The 17,293-nt window shown below is 48.3% G+C and overlaps 1 protein-coding gene across 1 annotated transcript in view; it reads left to right on the top strand.

Moving 5' to 3' along the window:
- Positions 1-17,293, top strand: part of AGBL4 (ATP/GTP binding protein like 4) — a 2,274,308-nt gene that overhangs the window by 1,679,623 nt on the left and 577,392 nt on the right. The window contains exon 8 of the mRNA XM_030206027.1: positions 4,342-4,456. Within this exon, the coding sequence (XP_030061887.1) occupies positions 4,342-4,456 (115 nt within the window). The remainder of the gene's footprint in view (positions 1-4,341; positions 4,457-17,293) is intronic.

The following is a 17,293-nucleotide window of genomic DNA, read 5'->3' as shown; positions in this document are numbered from 1 at the left end:
GTGTCCCACAGATCAGTATTTTAGCAGTAGATAATACTGCAAGTTATTATCAAAAAGCAGGCTTACTTTGTATGAACATTTTTTGGGGGATCAGGGGAACTGAGGAACTGAGTTCGATTCCCACTTCAGGCACAGGCAGCTCCTTGTGACTCTGGGCAAGTCACCTAACCCTCCATTGCCCCATGTAAGCCGCATTGAGCCTGCCATGAGTGGGAAAGCGCGGGGTACAAATGTAACAAAAATAAAATAGATACTATTGGAGATTCTACATGGAATGTTGCTATTCCACTAGCAACATTCCATGTAGAAGCCTGCGTGGCCACATTGGTGATCTGCAAGGGCCAACTTCTACATGGAATGTTGCTATTCCAACATTCCATGTAGAATCTCAAATAGTAGCAACAGTGGAGGAGTGGCCTAGTGGTTAGGGTGGTGGACTTTGGTCCTGAGGAGCTGAGTTTGATTCCCACTTCAGGCACAGGCAGCTCCTTGTGACTCTGGGCGTCACTTAACCCTCCATTGTCCCCATGTAAGCTGCATTGAGCCTGCCATGAGTGGGAAAGTGCAGGGTACAAATGTAACAAAAAAAAAAAACTCACTCCATGAGAGCATATTGTTCTTTCTTCATATAGAAGAAAATGGTTGTGGTGCAAATCGTTTTTAGTGAATAATTATGATAAAATATATTCTTAAAAAAAAAACTAAGGTTGATCTAATGACGATTTGCACCACAACCATTTTCCTCCATATGAAGAAAGGACGATATCTTCTCATGGAGTGAGTTGCGTTAAGATCTGATGATCCCCCCAAAAATGTTTACAGAAAGTAAGTCTGCTTTTTGGTAATAACATGCAGTATTATCTCCTGCTAAAATACTGATCTTTGGGACACTATCAGCCTTATTTTCGAAAGTGATGGGCGCCCAGATTTTGACCCAAATCGGGAGATAGGTGCCCATCTCGCAAAGGCGCCCAAATCAGTATAATCGAAAGCTGATTTTGGGCGTCTTCAACTGCACTCCATCGCGGGAACGAACAAAGTTGATGGGGGGGGGGGGGGGGGGGAGGGGGTGTCGGAGGTGTGGTGAAGCCGGGACTGGGTTTATCGGCTGAGCAGAGATGGGCGATTTTGGCCGATAATTGAAAAAAGAAAGGCATTTTTAGCGCGAATTTGGGTCATTTTTGGACCCTTTTTTTCCACGAACAAGTCCCACAAAAGTGCCCTAAATGACCAGATGACCACTGGAGGAAATCGGGGATGACCACCCCTGACTCTCCTAGTGATCACTAACCCCCTCCCACCATAAAAAAACAACTTTAACAACTTTTTTTCCAGCCTGTATGCCAGCCTCAAATGCCATACCCAGCTCCATCACAGCAGTATGCAGGTCCCTGGAGTAGTTGTTAGTGGGTGTAGTGGACTTCAGCCAGGTGGACCCAGGCCTACCCCTCCCCCCCTACCTGTTACACTTGTGGAGGTAAATGGGAGCCCTCCAAACCGCCACCAAAACCCACTGTACCCACATGTAGGTGCCCCCCTTCAGCCATAAGTGCTATGGTAATGGTTTAGAGTTGTGGGCAGTGGGTTTTGGCGGGGGGGGGGGGGGAATTTGCGGGGCTCAGCACCCAAAGGAAGGGAGCTATGGACTTGGTAGGTATTTGACTGTTTTTTTTTTTAATTGTGACAAGTGCCCCCTAGGGTGCCCGGTTGGTGTCCTGGCATGTGAGGGGGACCAGTGCACTACGAATCCTGGCCCCTCCCATGACCCAATGCCTTGGATTTGTTCGTTTTTGAGCTGGGCGCCTTCGGTTTCCATTATCGCTAAAAAAAACAAAACCGCCCAGCTCAAATCTGCACAAATATGATGCATTTGCTGGGCACAAAACCGTATTATCGGAAAAAAAGATGGGCGCCCATTTTTGTTTCGAAAATACGGTCTGTCCCGCCTCTTCAAGTACCCGTTCTCGGACATAGATGCCCATGGAGATGGGTGTTCGTTCGATTATGCCCCTCCACACACATTATATTCATATTTTTAGTCCCCACATCTATATACATTTTGGTCTATTTAATTAGAATATACATTTCTATGGGCACATTAGCATTTAATGTGTGTTAAAAATGCTAACACGCCTATAGTGCACCTTAGTAAACATAGGTGCAAGAGACTAATTAGCAGGGATTAGATTAAGCAGTACAGTAGTGCAATCACAAGTTAATTCTCTATTTGAAGTATATTTGCAGTGTTTCTACCCTGTTCCTGAAGAATGCGTCTTGTTATAACTGTGCACTTGCACGTTAATTATTCAGCAGGTCATCTGCAATAGAATTAGTGTGCAGTAGTTAGACTGTTACACAGTGTATTTTTAGCATAATTGCAGTAAAATATTCCTAAGGGAGGAAAAGCAGTTTTTCCAATGGAAGACTCAAAGCCCCTAAATGTTATGGGTTTTTTTTTTTTCTGATCCTTTATTCTATTATCAGGCTGCTGACTCTGCAAGGTTGTGCCTAAAAGTTGACTTCATTTTCGAATGAATACAGAAAATATTGCCCCGAGATGACTTGAGGTCTGATTCGGTAACCTCTTTCCCCATAGACACGGAAGGGGAGAAAAGCTTTGCTGGATCAGACTATTAATGAGGGCTAAAAGAGGTAAAGCAAAAAATACATGCAAGCATCCATCAGTTTTTAGGAGTTTGCAACTATTAGTTTCAGTATTGGTACATCAGCAAAAAGTAGAGGATGCTATTGGGATCACCCAGTGAAAATTAAGCAAACAACCTGGTGTTCAGTGATACATCTGAAAAGCAATAGGCCTTGTGTTTTGATGGTACTTGTTAAAGTTTCCCCTGGGCATGCCTGTCTTTCGCTTTTTGTAGTATTGGGCATGAAACTGTTTACTGGGGAAGATATCTGAGTTCTACGTGTAATTTCTCTGTAATCATGGTCCATTCATTACTTGCATATATGCTTTGGAAATGCTACCGTTTCAGAGGCCCAAGGACTCATTGCATGAAACTGAATAATAGCATTGTCCCATGTCCGAAGGACTGTCCCATTTTCCTTTTTTTCCTAAAGGCCTTGATGGGCAAATGTCCTACCAAGGTCTTGGGGGAGGCAGGATTATTGGAAAGACGCAGGTTGGGCTCAGGGCAGCCCTGTATCCCATGAAAAGGGCAAGCCTCGGCCTACTGCTACAAAAGTGTTTATCTGACAAATAAAGTTGCAGCTTTTCAAATCTACACATGACTCAGTTATTGACTTGAGGAGAGAGGATGAAGAGATACCAGAGGTCACAGTGGCCTATGTCATTCTTAAAGTGTAGTAGGATCCTGTTAAATACAAGGGGACAATCTATGGGGTCATTTTACTAAGATGCGCTGAAAAATGGCCTGCGGTTGTGTAGGCACAGAATCATTTTTCAGCACACCTGCCAAAAATGCCTTTTTAAAATTTTTTGCCAAAAGTGAACATGCGGCAAAATGAAAATTGCTGCGTGTCCATTTTGAGTCTGAGACCTTACTGCCAGCCATTGACCTAGCGGTAAAGTCTGACACGGTAACTGGGTGGTAATGACCTACACATGCCAAATGCTACTTGGGACGCATCCGATATGCGTGGAAAATGAACACTATTTTCCAGACACGCGTATTGGACACGCTCCAAAAAAAAATGAAATTACCGCAAGAGCCACATGGTAGCCTGGCAGTAACTCCATTTTGGCATGCGTTGGGCATGTGGAGACACTTACGCGGCTTAGTGACAAGGCTCCAATATTATTCACATTGCACATCATTTCAAATGTCTTAAAAATAAGTAACCTTTTTTTCTCTGTCTTTTCCATTACTGTACCCAGTTTAATAATCATACCATAAAAATATACACTGTTACCCGGATAATAACTTCCAGGACCACTTTGATGTTATCCAGGTGGTGGTGGGCTGGTCCATGGGTGGAGATTGTGGGTAGTTTGCCATTATCCAGTAAGCGGTGATATTCAATCCACCATCCATAAAAAGTTAGGACAGTGAAAAGGCTGACCTAACGTTATCCAGTCAGCTATCTAGATACAGATCTCAAGATTGCCAGGGTCACTGTTGAATCAGAGCCAGCAACTATCTAGAGAGCAGCAATAAATATCTGGATTAGGATTTAATTCAGCTGCAGTGGCAGGCATTGTGAAAACTGACTGCCCTGGCTGAATATTGACAAGTTAATCTGTGTTCCAAAAGTGTAATGTGTGTGACCAACCCTTAGACAACGTTCTGAGATGCTGTTATTAACCAGAGTATGAACTGAATTCCAACAATTGCATCACAGTATTTCTTCTGTTTGTCTTAGGTATAATTGACTTCCTTGTGAGCCTGCATCCAGTAGCTAAAGTTCTGAGGGATAATATAATCTTCAAGATAGCACCCATGCTTAACCCAGATGGGGTCTACCTGGGCAATTACAGGTATGTATGCAACAATTTTCTCTGTAGCAAGACCAGACATTGTTGAGTGTGATAATATGGTGGCTTGATCTGCCTGGAGTTTGCTGGCTCAAGTGGTTGTTAGTTTTGCAGCCACAATATTTCACATTGTCTATTTTAGAGTCATGAAGGTCGAACTTAAGTGGCTACAAACATTGGAGAATACCGTGGCTAGAATTCTATGCTACTCCCGTTGACGGGATCATGTGTCTCCTCTTCTTATTAAACTGCATTGGTTGCCAGTGGAGTATCGGGTAAAGTTTAAGGTGCGATCTTTAGCATTTAAAGCCTATTTAACTGGTACCCCTATTTGGCTTCCCTCGCGATCCCATACGTGCCTTCAAGTATTCTTCACTCGTTAAATGACCATAGGTTGGTATTGTCAAGTACCTATTGGGAGTCTACCAGGAGAAGGGCTTTTTAATTTACTGCCCCATTTTTATGGAACTCATTACCACTCTCTTTTAGGTCAGAATTTTCCTTTCAACACTCTTATCACCTCTCGCTTAGACTATTGCAACTTGCTTCTCACAGGTCTCCCACTTAGCCATCTCTCTCCTCTTCAATCTGTTCAAAATTCTGCTGCAAGACTAATATTCCGCCAGTGTTGTTATGTTCATATTAGCCCTCTCCTCAAGTCACTTCACTGGCTTCCTATCCATTTCCGCATACAGTTCAAACTCCTCTTATTGACTTATAAGTGCATTCACTCTGCAGCTCCTCAGTACCTCTCCACTCTCATCTCTCCCTACATTCCTCCCCGGGAACTCCGTTCACTGAGTAAATCTCTCTTATCTGCCCCCTTCTCCTCCACTGCTAACTCCAGACTCCGTTCCTTTTATCTTGCTGCACCATATGCCTGGAATAGACTTCCTGAGCCGCTACGTCAAACTCCATCTCTGGCTGTCTTCAAATCTAAGCTAAAAGCCCACCTTTTTGATGCAGCTTTTAACTCCTAACCCTTATTCACTTGTTCAGAACCCTTATTTTATCATCCTCACGTTAATATTGCCTTATCTCTTGTTTGTCCTGTTTGTCTGTCCTAATTAGATTATAAGCTCTGTCGAGCAGGGACTGTCTCTTCATGTTCAAGTGTACAGCGCTGCGTACGTCTAGTAGCGCTATAGAAATAAGTAGTAGTAGTTCAAGATAGGACTTAAGACTGATTTTTTTAACCTAGCATTTGATGGCTTTCTTATCCAGGGTTGACTCTGCTGCCCGTCTCATCTTCCGCCAGGGTCGCTTTACTCATACTACCCCTCTCCTCAAGACCCTTCACTGGCTCCATATCCGTTTTCGCATCCTGGTCAAACTTCTTCTACTAACCTATAAATGAACTCACTCTGCTGCTCCCCAGTATCTCTCCACACTCGTCCTTCCCTACACCCCTTCCCGTGCACTCCGCTCCATGGATAAATCCTTCTTATCTGTTCCCTTCTCCACTACTGCCAACTCCAGACTTTGCGCCTTCTGTCTCGCTGCACCCTAAGCCTGGAATAAACTTCCTGAGCCCCTACGTCTTGCCCCATCCTTGGCCACCTTTAAATCTAGACTGAAAGCCCACCTCTTTAACATTGCTTTTGACTCGTAACCACTAGCCTCCACCTACCCTCCTCTCTTCCTTCCCGTTCACATTAATTGATTTGATTTGCTTACTTTATTTATTTTTTGTCTATTAGATTGTAAGCTCTTTGAGCAGGGACTGTCTTTCTTCTATGTTTGTGCAGCGCTGCGTACGCCTTGTAGCGCTATAGAAATGCTAAATAGTAGTAGTAGTAATTTTGCTGTGTGACAAGACATCAGAAATGCAATTATATTATATGTTTGCTGCAAGATTTTGAAGAAATTAAAACGCGTTGGGAGGTTTATGCCAATGATTGGTCTGAGTCAGAAGGAGCTGTAGTTCTCATGCTGAGAGTTTACTGGGGTAGATGAACAGTGCTCAGTTCCGACAGTGTTAACCTGCGACTCCTGCGGCTTTTTCTCCTCCTTAGTAAATGATTAAAAGTAGAAGTTACAAAAAAAAGGTTCAGTACATTTGGAGTTGTGCTGGGGAATAAAAGATTAGAGCTTGTTTCCACATTTTTTTGGTTTAAGTTTGTATATGAGTGAGCACATAAGTTGAAGCTTTAAAACATTTCAAAGGAGGTTCTTGAGCAATGATTGAGCCTGTGAGCTGTGTATTTTTATTTTTTATTTATTGCATTTGTATCCCACATTTTCCCACCTTTTTGCGGGTTCAGTGTGGCTTACAATACGTTATGAAAACTGGCAGTACATTTGTTACAACTCAGTTATGGATTACATTATGAAGCGTTATGCGAGACAAAGTCTTGTAACAATAAGGAATATAACAATGGAAAAGATCATTGAGACATTGGAAGGTAAGAACGGGAAACTAAAAGGGGCGATATATTGGAGGGAACCAGCGGGAAACAAGAGGGGCGGTATATAATAACAGGCAAGCATTTGGTATACATTTTCTGTGAGTAAGGTATGAGTGTGGTAAGTTTGCGGGAGATGAGAAGGTGAGGTAGGGGATGGGAATTCAGAGTGGCTGTAGTGATGCATTATTGAACAGTGAGTGCGGTTTTAGGTGTTTTGGTTCTTTCCGTAAATTTTCTCAAAGAGGTGGGTCTTCAGTAGTTTGCGGAAGGTGGTTTGCTCGTGGATCGTTTTCAGGTTGCGTGGCAATGAATTCCAGTACTGCGTGCTCATGTAGGAAAAGGTTGACGCGTGCAGTGTCTTGTATTTCAAGCCCTTGCAATTAGAGAAGTGGAGGTTGAGGAAAGTTCGGGATGATCTTTTGGCGTTTCTTGGTGGTAAGTCTATTAAATCAGACATGTAGGCTGGGGCTTCACCATGAATGATTTTGTGAAGCCCCAGCCTACATGTCTGAAAAAGTGAATGAAAAAGTGGCTGTATCCTAATGTAGGATCAGCAAATACATCATCAAGGGATGATCACAGCCAGCTGAGGTCTTTTTTTCCTCCATTTATTTGCTCCTCATACACGTATATTTAGTTAAGGTTTTTTGGATTTAGAAGAAGTGGGGTATTTGTTCCACTATTTATTGGTTTGGCATTCGTAGATTGTAGTGGTTTTTCTCCAGTTTTGGTAACATTAGCGCATGGCTATAATCAAAAAAAATGGAAAATTGGCCCGCTTACTGCTGTGGCAAAAGTGGCCTTAGTATGCGGGAGAAGCCATGTAAGGGTGCGTTAAGGTCACTTTATCTCAATACTTAGTAAAAGGACCCCATGGTGAGGCAGACATAATTCGAAGTCCCAAATTTGGGCAAATGAAACCTACACTCTTTCTGGCTATAATAGGAAAGGATTACAGAACTTGTAAAGATTTAGTTGTAAAGCAGAAAAAAATATTATTTAGACACTAGTAAAACATGCCCGTTTCTGGCGCGGTTTTCCTCCCGAACCCCCTCCCCCCCTCCCTACTCACCCCTTCGGCGTTGCTTGTGTTGCGGCTGCGGACCTGGGAACTGCTCTCATGCCTCCGATGCCCCGGATTCGCCACTTGCGTCCTGGCTCCACCTCCTCATGACCCGTTCGTTTCCTACGTCAGTTCGGGCGTGACGTCATGACGGTCGACGCGAGGGTGTGACAGACAGGTATGGGCAGTGGAGAGGCTTCACCACCATGAATCCACGAACCCTTCACGAAAGTGGGTGGAGCTTGAGTGGCTTCATTCGAACGTTGGGGTTGCGAATTATGTCCAGATGGGGCGTGGCTGAGGGCGGGTGTATGAGTGAGAGTGAGAATGAGTGGTGTGAGAGGCTGCAACAGTACAGGGCTTCAGTGTTTCCCTGCTACACAGTGAGCTTCAGAATTGGAGGTGAGAATTATTTATATAGATAGTTTTAAGGGGCCCTTTTAAAAAGGCATGTAAGGGCCTACACATGTGTAGCAGGGGCATAGCCAGACTTCGGCGGGAGGGGGGTCAAGAGCCCGAGGTGAGGGGACACATTTTAGCCGCCGCCACCACCGGACTCAGAAACAGAACGAAGCCTTCCACCGGAAGAAGAGGACCTTGGCTGGCGGGGGGTCCCCTGCCAGCAAAGGTAGGTGATGGCGGGTTGGCGGCGGGAGGGGGGTCGAGAGGGTCATCGGCAAGGGGGGTCCAGGGCCAAATCTATGGGGCCCCACATAGTTACACCACTGGTGTGTAGCACATGTCAAACTGGCATTACTGCCTAGAAAGTGCATGCATATGGTGATAATTCCGAGTTTGGCATTCACCAGAAATCCCCAGTAGAAAATAATTTTCTGCCACGGGGGCATCCCTGGTGTTAATCAGCAGTTGGCGTGCATTGGTTGGTTACCGCATGGGTTATGCGTGAGCCCTTACCTCTAAGTCAATGAGTGGCGTTAAGGGCTCAGGCATAGATGCATGCTGGTTTTCATTTTGCCGCACGCCCATTTCCCAACCCCAAACCCCCCTCTTTTCTAGACGCGCTGGAGAAATGGTCCAGCACACGTCCAATACATGTGCCCACTGTACCGCAGGCTACTTTTTGGAGCGTCTTTGTAAAAGAGCTCCTTACATAGTAACATAGTAAATGATGGCACATAAAGACCTATACTGTCCATCCAGTCTGCCCGACAAGATAAACTCATTTTACATGGTATGTGATACTTTATATATATATATATATATACCAGAGTTTGATCAGGGCACAGACCGTAGAAGTCTACCCAGTACTGTTCTTGTACTAAGTTCTGAAGCTAACATCGAAGCCCCTTAAAATTTACACTCCAGCCCATCCCTATCTATTCAGTCACGATCAGGGCGTAGACCGTAGAAGTCTGCCCAGCTCCCATTTTGTTTCCCAATTACCGGCGTGGCCACCCAATCTCCGCTAAGATTCCGCGGAACCATTCCTTCTAAACAGGATTCCTTTGTGTTTATCCCACGCATGTTTGAATTCCATTACCGTTTTCATCTCCTCCACCTTCCGCGGGAGGGCATTCCACATATCCACCACCCTCTCCATGAAAAAATACTTCCTGACATTAGTCCTGAGTCTGCCCCCTTCAACATCAATTTATGGCTATATGCCATGATTGACTGAAACGTTTATACTCTGGCTGGTTTTTCCCAGCTCTACCCGCTGTTGAAATCTTGCTTGTTTTGTATTCCTCAGTTGAACTACTTATAATTCCTCAGGATGTGGGAATAACTCATAACTCTCTCGCAGCCTTATAAGAAAACTTAACGTACCATTCACAAGAATGATGTCAAAAATGGCTTCTTAGTCAGGCTCAGGCCTTAGGAGACAACAGGGATGTACTGGAGAAAGCATTTCGCGAAGGGGAGAAGAGTCATTTTTCAAGAATCCTGAGTTCAGATCAATACATGGCAGTCTTGCAGAACCCCCGCCCCCCCCCCCCCCCCAAAAAAAAAAACCGAGGGTTGAAACTTCAGTGGTAACTGCTCCTGCCATGCACAATCTTGAGATCATGGTATATTTGAAAATAATGGAGTGCAAAATGTGTCCCAAATCACTCCATAGTACCTGTCATAGTTCAGCGCAGCACCTGAATCCATTAGTTCGTGCTTTATAATCCCCAGTCTATTATTACTGATTCTGTGTATAATTCATAGTGACAGATTCATTAAAATTATATCCACTTGTTATGTTGATTACACTTTTTTTATAAATAGAAAATTTGAAACAGCTGAAGAGGTTTCTTGCATAGGCTCACAATGAGGCTTCTAACTAATGACTAATGTGAATTATTTGTTATTTAAAGTTAGCTTTATCTAGGTTAAGCTCACATGTTTTCATTCATTTATGGTGGGTTTTTTTCTCTGTACATAAAAGGCTTATGATCTAAGGCCCTATTTACCAGTTTAGGTAACAGGAAGGCACCATAACTGGCAGTATTGTAGAGGTTAAGTACATTAAAAAATAAACAAAATTGAAGTACCATTTTAACTAAATATTATTAACTAAACAGAAAACAAAAATAACCTAATATCAAACATATAAACGGCGAGTGACCGTACTCACTCGCAAATGCGCAGTGGACTTCCCTCTCTGTCCCGCCCCCACGTCAATACGTGATGACGGGGGGGGGGCAGGACAGAGAGGGAAACTGCGCGAAGGGGTGGGAACCGCCGAGGTCGCCACCGCTCCCCCTCCCCCCCGGAGTCACCGCCGCCACACCTCCACCCGGCCCGTCTCTTTGCTATTCAACTTACATCTCCGGAGCAGGCAGATCAGCTGAGCTGCCGTTGGCCTTCCTTCCCTGCCTGTGTCCCGCCCTCGCCGACGTTACGTCACACGAGGGCGGGACACAGGCAGAGAAGGAGGGCCGACAGGAGCTCAGCTGATCTGCCTGCTCCGGAGATGTAAGTTGAATAGCGAAGAGACGGGCCGGGTGGAGGGGTGGTGGCGGCAGCGACTCAGGGGGGGGGGGGTACCGGCAGCGGCGAACTCGGGGGGGAGGGGCCAGCGGCGACCCAATAGCCTGTTTTAATGGGCTCAATGGCTAGTACCTATATAGTCCATAAAATTAATTAAATATAACATAAGATATAGCAATGTGCTCAGTTCACCAATGTAATCACCTATAATGTGTAACAAGTGAAAACTGGAATGGAACAGTCATAAGCCGCATTGAGCCTGCCATGAGTGGGAAAGCGCGGGGTACAAATGTAACAAAAAACCCCCAAAACATAGTAACATAGTAGATAATGGCAGAAAAAGACCTGCATGGTCCATCCAGTCTGCCCAACAAGAAACTCATATGTGCTACTTTTTGTGTATACCTTACGTTGATTTGTATCTGCCATTTTCAGGGCACAGACCATAGAAGTCTTGCCCAGCACTAGCCCCGCTTCCCAACCACCATCCCCGCCTCCCCCCACCGGCTCTGCCACCTAATCTCGGCTAAGCTTCTGAGCATCCATTCCTTCTGAACAGGATTCCTTTATGCCTATCCCAAGCATGTTTGAATTCCGTTACCGTTTTCATCTCCACCACCTCCCGCGGGAGGGCATTCCAAGTATCCACCACGCTCTCCGTGAAAAAATACTTCCTGACATTTTTCTTGAGTCTACCCCCCTTCAATCTCATTTCATGTCCTCTCATTCTACCGCCTTCCCATCTCCGGGAAAGGTTCGTTTGCAGACTAATATCTTTCAGATATTTGAACGTCTGTATCATATCACCCCTGTTTCTCCTTTCCTCCAGGGTATAGATGTTCAGGTCAGCAAGTCTCTTCTCATACGTCTTGTAACGCAAATCCCATACCATTCTCGTAGCTTTTCTTTGCACCTCTTCAATTCTTTTTACATCCTTAACAAGATACGGTCTCCAAAACTGAACACAATACTCCAGGTGGGGCCTCACCAACGACCATCATACACCGATGTTCCAAATGCGTTCTCAATAATGATAATGAAGATAATTCCATATCATCAAGCTGATCAATCCATAGACTGGTGGGTTGTGTCCATCTACCAGCAGGTGGAGATAGAGAGCAAACTTTTGCCTCCCTATATGTGGTCATGTGCTGCCGGAAACTCCTCAGTATGTTCTCTATCTCAGCAGGTGGTGGTCACACACAGCAGCAGCTCTGGCTAGGCCTCCAAGCCTAATTTTTAGGTTTTGTTGAGTGCCTGGGGTTGAGGGCTCTTTTGAGCAAGTGCAAACCTGGTGGTGCCAGGTCCCTCCTTTTCTCCCCCCTCCCGCTGGCTCCGTTAAAAAAAAAAAAAAAATTTGAACGGCCTTAAAGGCATTTATTTCGACGTTTATTTAAGCGTCTATTGCAGCTACTCACTGAGACACCAGGTCGTTACAACTCAGAGCGGACAGCAGGTAATTTTACCTTTTTATAGCGGGCGGGGGTTCCCCGATTCTTCTCCTCGTGGCTCATGGCGTCGGAGGGCGAGGGCGCAAAGGGTCGCTCCCCGGGTCGCTCGAGCGCTTCTAGAGGGGATGCGGGGGTCTTCAAGCCGGATTCGCCCTTGGTGGGTGACAGTTTCGCGACCGATGCATGTCCCGGTCCTTCCTCCGGCGTGGCGGTTTTTCCCGCCATAAACGCCCATCCCCCGCTCCTCGCCTCCGCCATCTTGGCCGGCCACGCGGCTCGGACGGCTTCTTCTTGGGCCGCCCTTGAGGTTGGAGACATTAATGCCATGAACGCCCTTAATTTGGGCGACGGCACAGAAGCGGCTAAAGTTAAGAGCCGTTCTTCCCGCGCGGCTCCTTCGCGGAGTTTCGCGCCGGACGCCATTTTGGATGCGCAGCATGTCTCTCCCCCGCTATTGCGAGCGCCGGTTGAGAGCGCGCCTAGGGCTGTTGCCCAGGCTGCGGAGGTGCACAGTCTGGGGGGTTTCTCCCCCGAGTTTGTTTTGCTGCTGCATCGGGCCTTCCTCATGCACAACGCTGCCCCCGCTCCCTCCTCTGGTAAAGAGGTTGAGGTTCCCAGAGGTAAACGCCCTCGGGTTGATTCCCAGGCCTTGGAGGAATTTGTCTCCTCCGATGTAGATGAGGGCAGCGTGTCTGAGGTCTCCCAACGGTCCTTTGCGGATTCCTTGGTGGAGACGGATCCCCGCTCGGATGGAGCGGATGACCCCTCTGAAGCGCGGCTTTTTCGCCCGGAGGATTTGCCCAACCTGTTGTTACAGGCCATGGACACTTTGAAGATATCCTCTCCGGAGGACGTCTCTCCCTCAGCCCCTGTTGGCTCTGCCATTATGCTGGGGACCAAGCGCCCGCCTAGAACCTTCCACGTGCATGATGCCATGCACACCTTAATTTCGGCTCAATGGGATGTCCCAGAAGCGAGCCTTAAAGTGGCTAGGGCTATGTCCCGCCTCTATCCTTTGGCTGTGAGTGAACGTGAGGCCTATCTGTGGCCTACCGTGGATTCTTTAATCACTGCGGTGACTAAGAAAACGGCATTGCCGGTGGAAGGGGGCACGGCCCTAAAGGACGCCCAAGACAGGAGATTGGAGGCGGCTTTAAGGTCGTCCTTTGAGGCGGCTGCTTTAAGTTTGCAGGCCTCAGTTTGCGGCTCCTATGTGGCCAGGGCGTGCCTGACTATGGTGCAGCGGGCTTCCCCCTCGGATCATTTCTTGAGGAATGATTGGCCAGCCCTGGAATCGGGCTTAGCCTATTTGGCAGACTTGCTGTATGATGTCTTGAGAGCCTCAGCGAAAGGCATGGCTCAGACTGTCTCTGCGCGGCGGTGGCTTTGGCTGAAACATTGGTCTGCTGACCACGCCTCAAAATCCCGCCTGGCTAGATTGCCTTTTAAAGGCAAGCTGCTCTTTGGGGTCGAGCTGGACAAAATCGTGACTGATCTCGGCACGTCTAAGGGCAAGAAGTTACCGGAGGTCAGGGCTCGGGCGAGTGCTCGTCCCGGTACCTCCAGAGGACGGTTTCAGGAAGCCCGTCGGTACTGCCCGGGCAGGTCGGGTGCTTCTGCCCCCTCTTCCTTTAAGAGGAATTTCTCCCCCAAGCAGCATTCCTTTCGCAGAGACCGCCGTCCCGGAGGTGCTCCCTCCGGTCCTCCCCCAGGGTCTCGTACCCAATGACGGGGTATTGGTCTACGCCCCAGTGCAGATTGGAGGACGGCTGTCCTCGTTTCTGGGCGAGTGGACCACAATAACTTCAGACGCTTGGGTGCTGGAAGTCATCAGAGACGGCTACAAGCTAGAGTTCTGCCGACCCTTAAGAGACGGGTTTGTACTCTCTCCCTGCAAGTCTCCGGTCAAAGCTGTGGCAGTGCAGCAGACTTTGGACAATCTGATCCGCCTGGGTGCGGTCGTTCCGGTGCCAGAAAGTCAGCTTGGCAAGGGGCGTTACTCCATTTACTTTGTGGTACCAAAGAAAGGAGGTTCTGTCCGGCCTATCCTCGACCTCAAAGGGGTCAATCGGGCCTTGAAAGTGCGGCACTTTCGCATGGAGACTCTCCGCTCTGTTTTAGCGGCAGTGAAGGCAGGGGAGTACCTGGCATCCTTGGACATCAAGGAAGCGTACCTGCATATTCCCTTCTGGCCTCCTCATCAACGCTTTCTGCGTTTTGCAGTCCTGGGCCGACACTTCCAGTTCAGAGCCCTCCCGTTCGGGTTGGCTACTGCTCCGCGGACCTTTTCCAAGGTAATGGTGGTCATAGCGGCCTTCCTGCGAAAGGAAGGAGTACAAGTCCATCCTTATCTGGACGACTGGTTGATCCGAGCCCCCTCTTATGTAGAGTGCGGCAAGGCTGTGGACCGGGTAGTTGCTCTTTTGAGCTCCCTGGGATGGATCATCAACTGGGAGAAGAGCCAGCTGCGCCCGACTCAGTCCCTGGAGTATCTGGGAGTTCGATTCGACACCCAAGTGGGCAGAGTGTTCCTGCCAGACAATCGGATTGTCAAGCTTCAGGCTCAGGTGGACCAGTTCCTAGTAGCCTCTCCTCTTCGGGCTTGGGACTATGTGCAGCTGTTGGGCTCTATGACGGCCACGATGGAAGTAGTGCCCTGGGCCAGGGCTCATATGAGACCACTACAACACTCTCTGCTGCAGCGCTGGACTCCGATGTCGGAGGATTATGCTGTGCGTCTTCCCTTGGATCCAGCAGTGCGCAAGGCGCTGAGCTGGTGGATGCAGACAGACAAGTTGTCTGCGGGAATGCCTCTGGTGTCCCCAGAGTGGATTGTCGTCACGACGGACGCCTCGTTATCGGGCTGGGGAGCCCACTGCTTGGGAAGGACAGCGCAGGGGCTCTGGTCTCCTGCAGAGGCAAAGTGGTCTATCAACCTCCTGGAACTCAGAGCCATTCGGTTGGCGCTTTGGAGTTCATCCCGGTACTGGTGTTCAAGCCTGTACGGGTCCTGTCGGACAATGCCACGGCTGTGGCCTATGTCAACCGCCAGGGAGGTACCAAGAGCGCCCCTCTAGCCAAGGAAGCTATGAGTCTATGCCAGTGGGCGGAAGCGAACCTGGAACAGCTGTCAGCGGCCCACATTGCCGGAGTCATGAATGTCAAGGCGGACTTTCTCAGTCGCCATACCTTGGAGCCCGGAGAGTGGCAGCTATCTGCTCAGGCGTTCTTGGACATCACGAAGCGCTGGGGCCAGCCGAGCCTTGGCATCATCGGCCAATTGCCAAGTGCCGCGCTTCTTCAGCAGAGGACGGGACCCTCGATCCCTGGGAGTAGATGCTCTTCTCCAACAATGGCCGACACAAGAGCTTCTCTATGTGTTCCCCGCCCTGGCCCATGTTGGGCAGGGTACTAGACCGGGTGGCAAAGCATCCCGGCAGGATAATCCTGGTGGGTCCGGATTGGCCCAGGCGTCCCTGGTATGCGGACTTGATCAGGCTCTCAGTCGACGATCCTCTGCGGTTGCCAGTGGAGCAGGGCCTGTTACATCAGGGTCCCGTGGTGATGGAGGATCCCTCCCCCTTTGGTCTTACGGCCTGGCTATTGAGCGGCAGCGTCTGAGGAAGAAGGGCTTCTCAGTTCCCTTAAGGTCCAGGTAGCGGCTCTGGCTTGCTTCAGGGGCCGCCTGAAGGGTGCTTCCCTGGCTTCGCAGCCAGATGTGGTGCGCTTTCTCAAGGGGGTTAATCACCTGCGCCCTCCTCTGCACTCAGTGGTGCCTGCGTGGAATCTCAACCTGGTGCTAAGAGCATTGCAGAAGCCGCCGTTTGAACCCTTGTCAAGGGCATCTCTGAAAGACCTGACGTTGAAAGCAGTCTTTTTGGTGGCTATCACTTCAGCCAGAAGAGTTTCCGAGCTCCAGGCGCTCTCATGTCGAGAGCCTTTTCTACAGTTCACTGAGGCAGGAGTGACTATTCGCACAGTGCCTTCCTTCCTGCCCAAGATTGTTTCTCGCTTCCATGTGAATCAGCAGCTATGTCTCCCTTCCTTTCGTAGGGAGGACTACCCAGAGGAGTACTCTGCTCTTAAATATCTGGATGTGAGACGAGTCATCATCAGATACTTGGAAGTGACCAATGATTTCCGGAAATCGGATCATCTGTTTGTCCTGTTTGCAGGTCCTCGTAAGGGTCTGCAGGCTGCTAAGCCTACAGTGGCAAGATGGGTCAAGGAAGCCATTGCAGCGGCTTATGTGGCCGCAGGGAACGTGCCGCCTATCCAGCTGAAGGCTCACTCCACGAGAGCTCAGGCGACCTCGATGGCAGAGGCCGGATCCGTCTCCTTGGAAGAGATATGCAAGGCGGCAACTTGGGCTTCGGCTCATACATTCTCCAAGCATTACCGTTTGACTGTGGCTGCACGGGCGGAGGCCCGGTTTGGAGCTTCAGTGTTGAGGTCAGGGATTTCTATGTCCCGCCCTGGGTGAGTACTGCTTCGGTACATCCCACCAGTCTATGGATTGATCAGCTTGATGATATGGAAGATAAAATTATGTATAATCATACCTGATAATTTTCTTTCCATTAATCATAGCTGATCAATCCATAGCCCCTCCCAGATATCTGTACTGTTTTTATTCTGGTTGCATTTCAGGTTCAAGTTTAGTCTTCAGTTACTTCAGAAAGACTTCGTGTTCAAGTTTTTTCACTTGGATTCTTCAAGAGTTAAGACGAGTTTGTGTTACAGTGAGCTGCTGCATTCCTCTCCCCCCCGTTTTCGGGGCTGGATTGAGATTTAAATTCTGCCGGCACTCCCTCCCGCTTCGTGCGGCTGTAGGGCAGCTTTGTACCCCTCCCGCTTCGGCGGTGTTAGGGTCAGTCAGCTCCTCCCGCGGTTGCGGTTGCAGGATAAGCCAGATCCCCCCGCATCGGCGGGTGTGGTGTCCCTCCCCCGCTCCGCGGGGATGAGCTGGACGGATTCCCCT

The sequence above is a fragment of the Microcaecilia unicolor genome, chromosome 6, assembly GCF_901765095.1.
Source record: "Microcaecilia unicolor chromosome 6, aMicUni1.1, whole genome shotgun sequence".
Classification (NCBI taxonomy): domain Eukaryota; kingdom Metazoa; phylum Chordata; class Amphibia; order Gymnophiona; family Siphonopidae; genus Microcaecilia; species Microcaecilia unicolor.
This window is presented reverse-complemented; position numbering and strand designations above follow the sequence as displayed.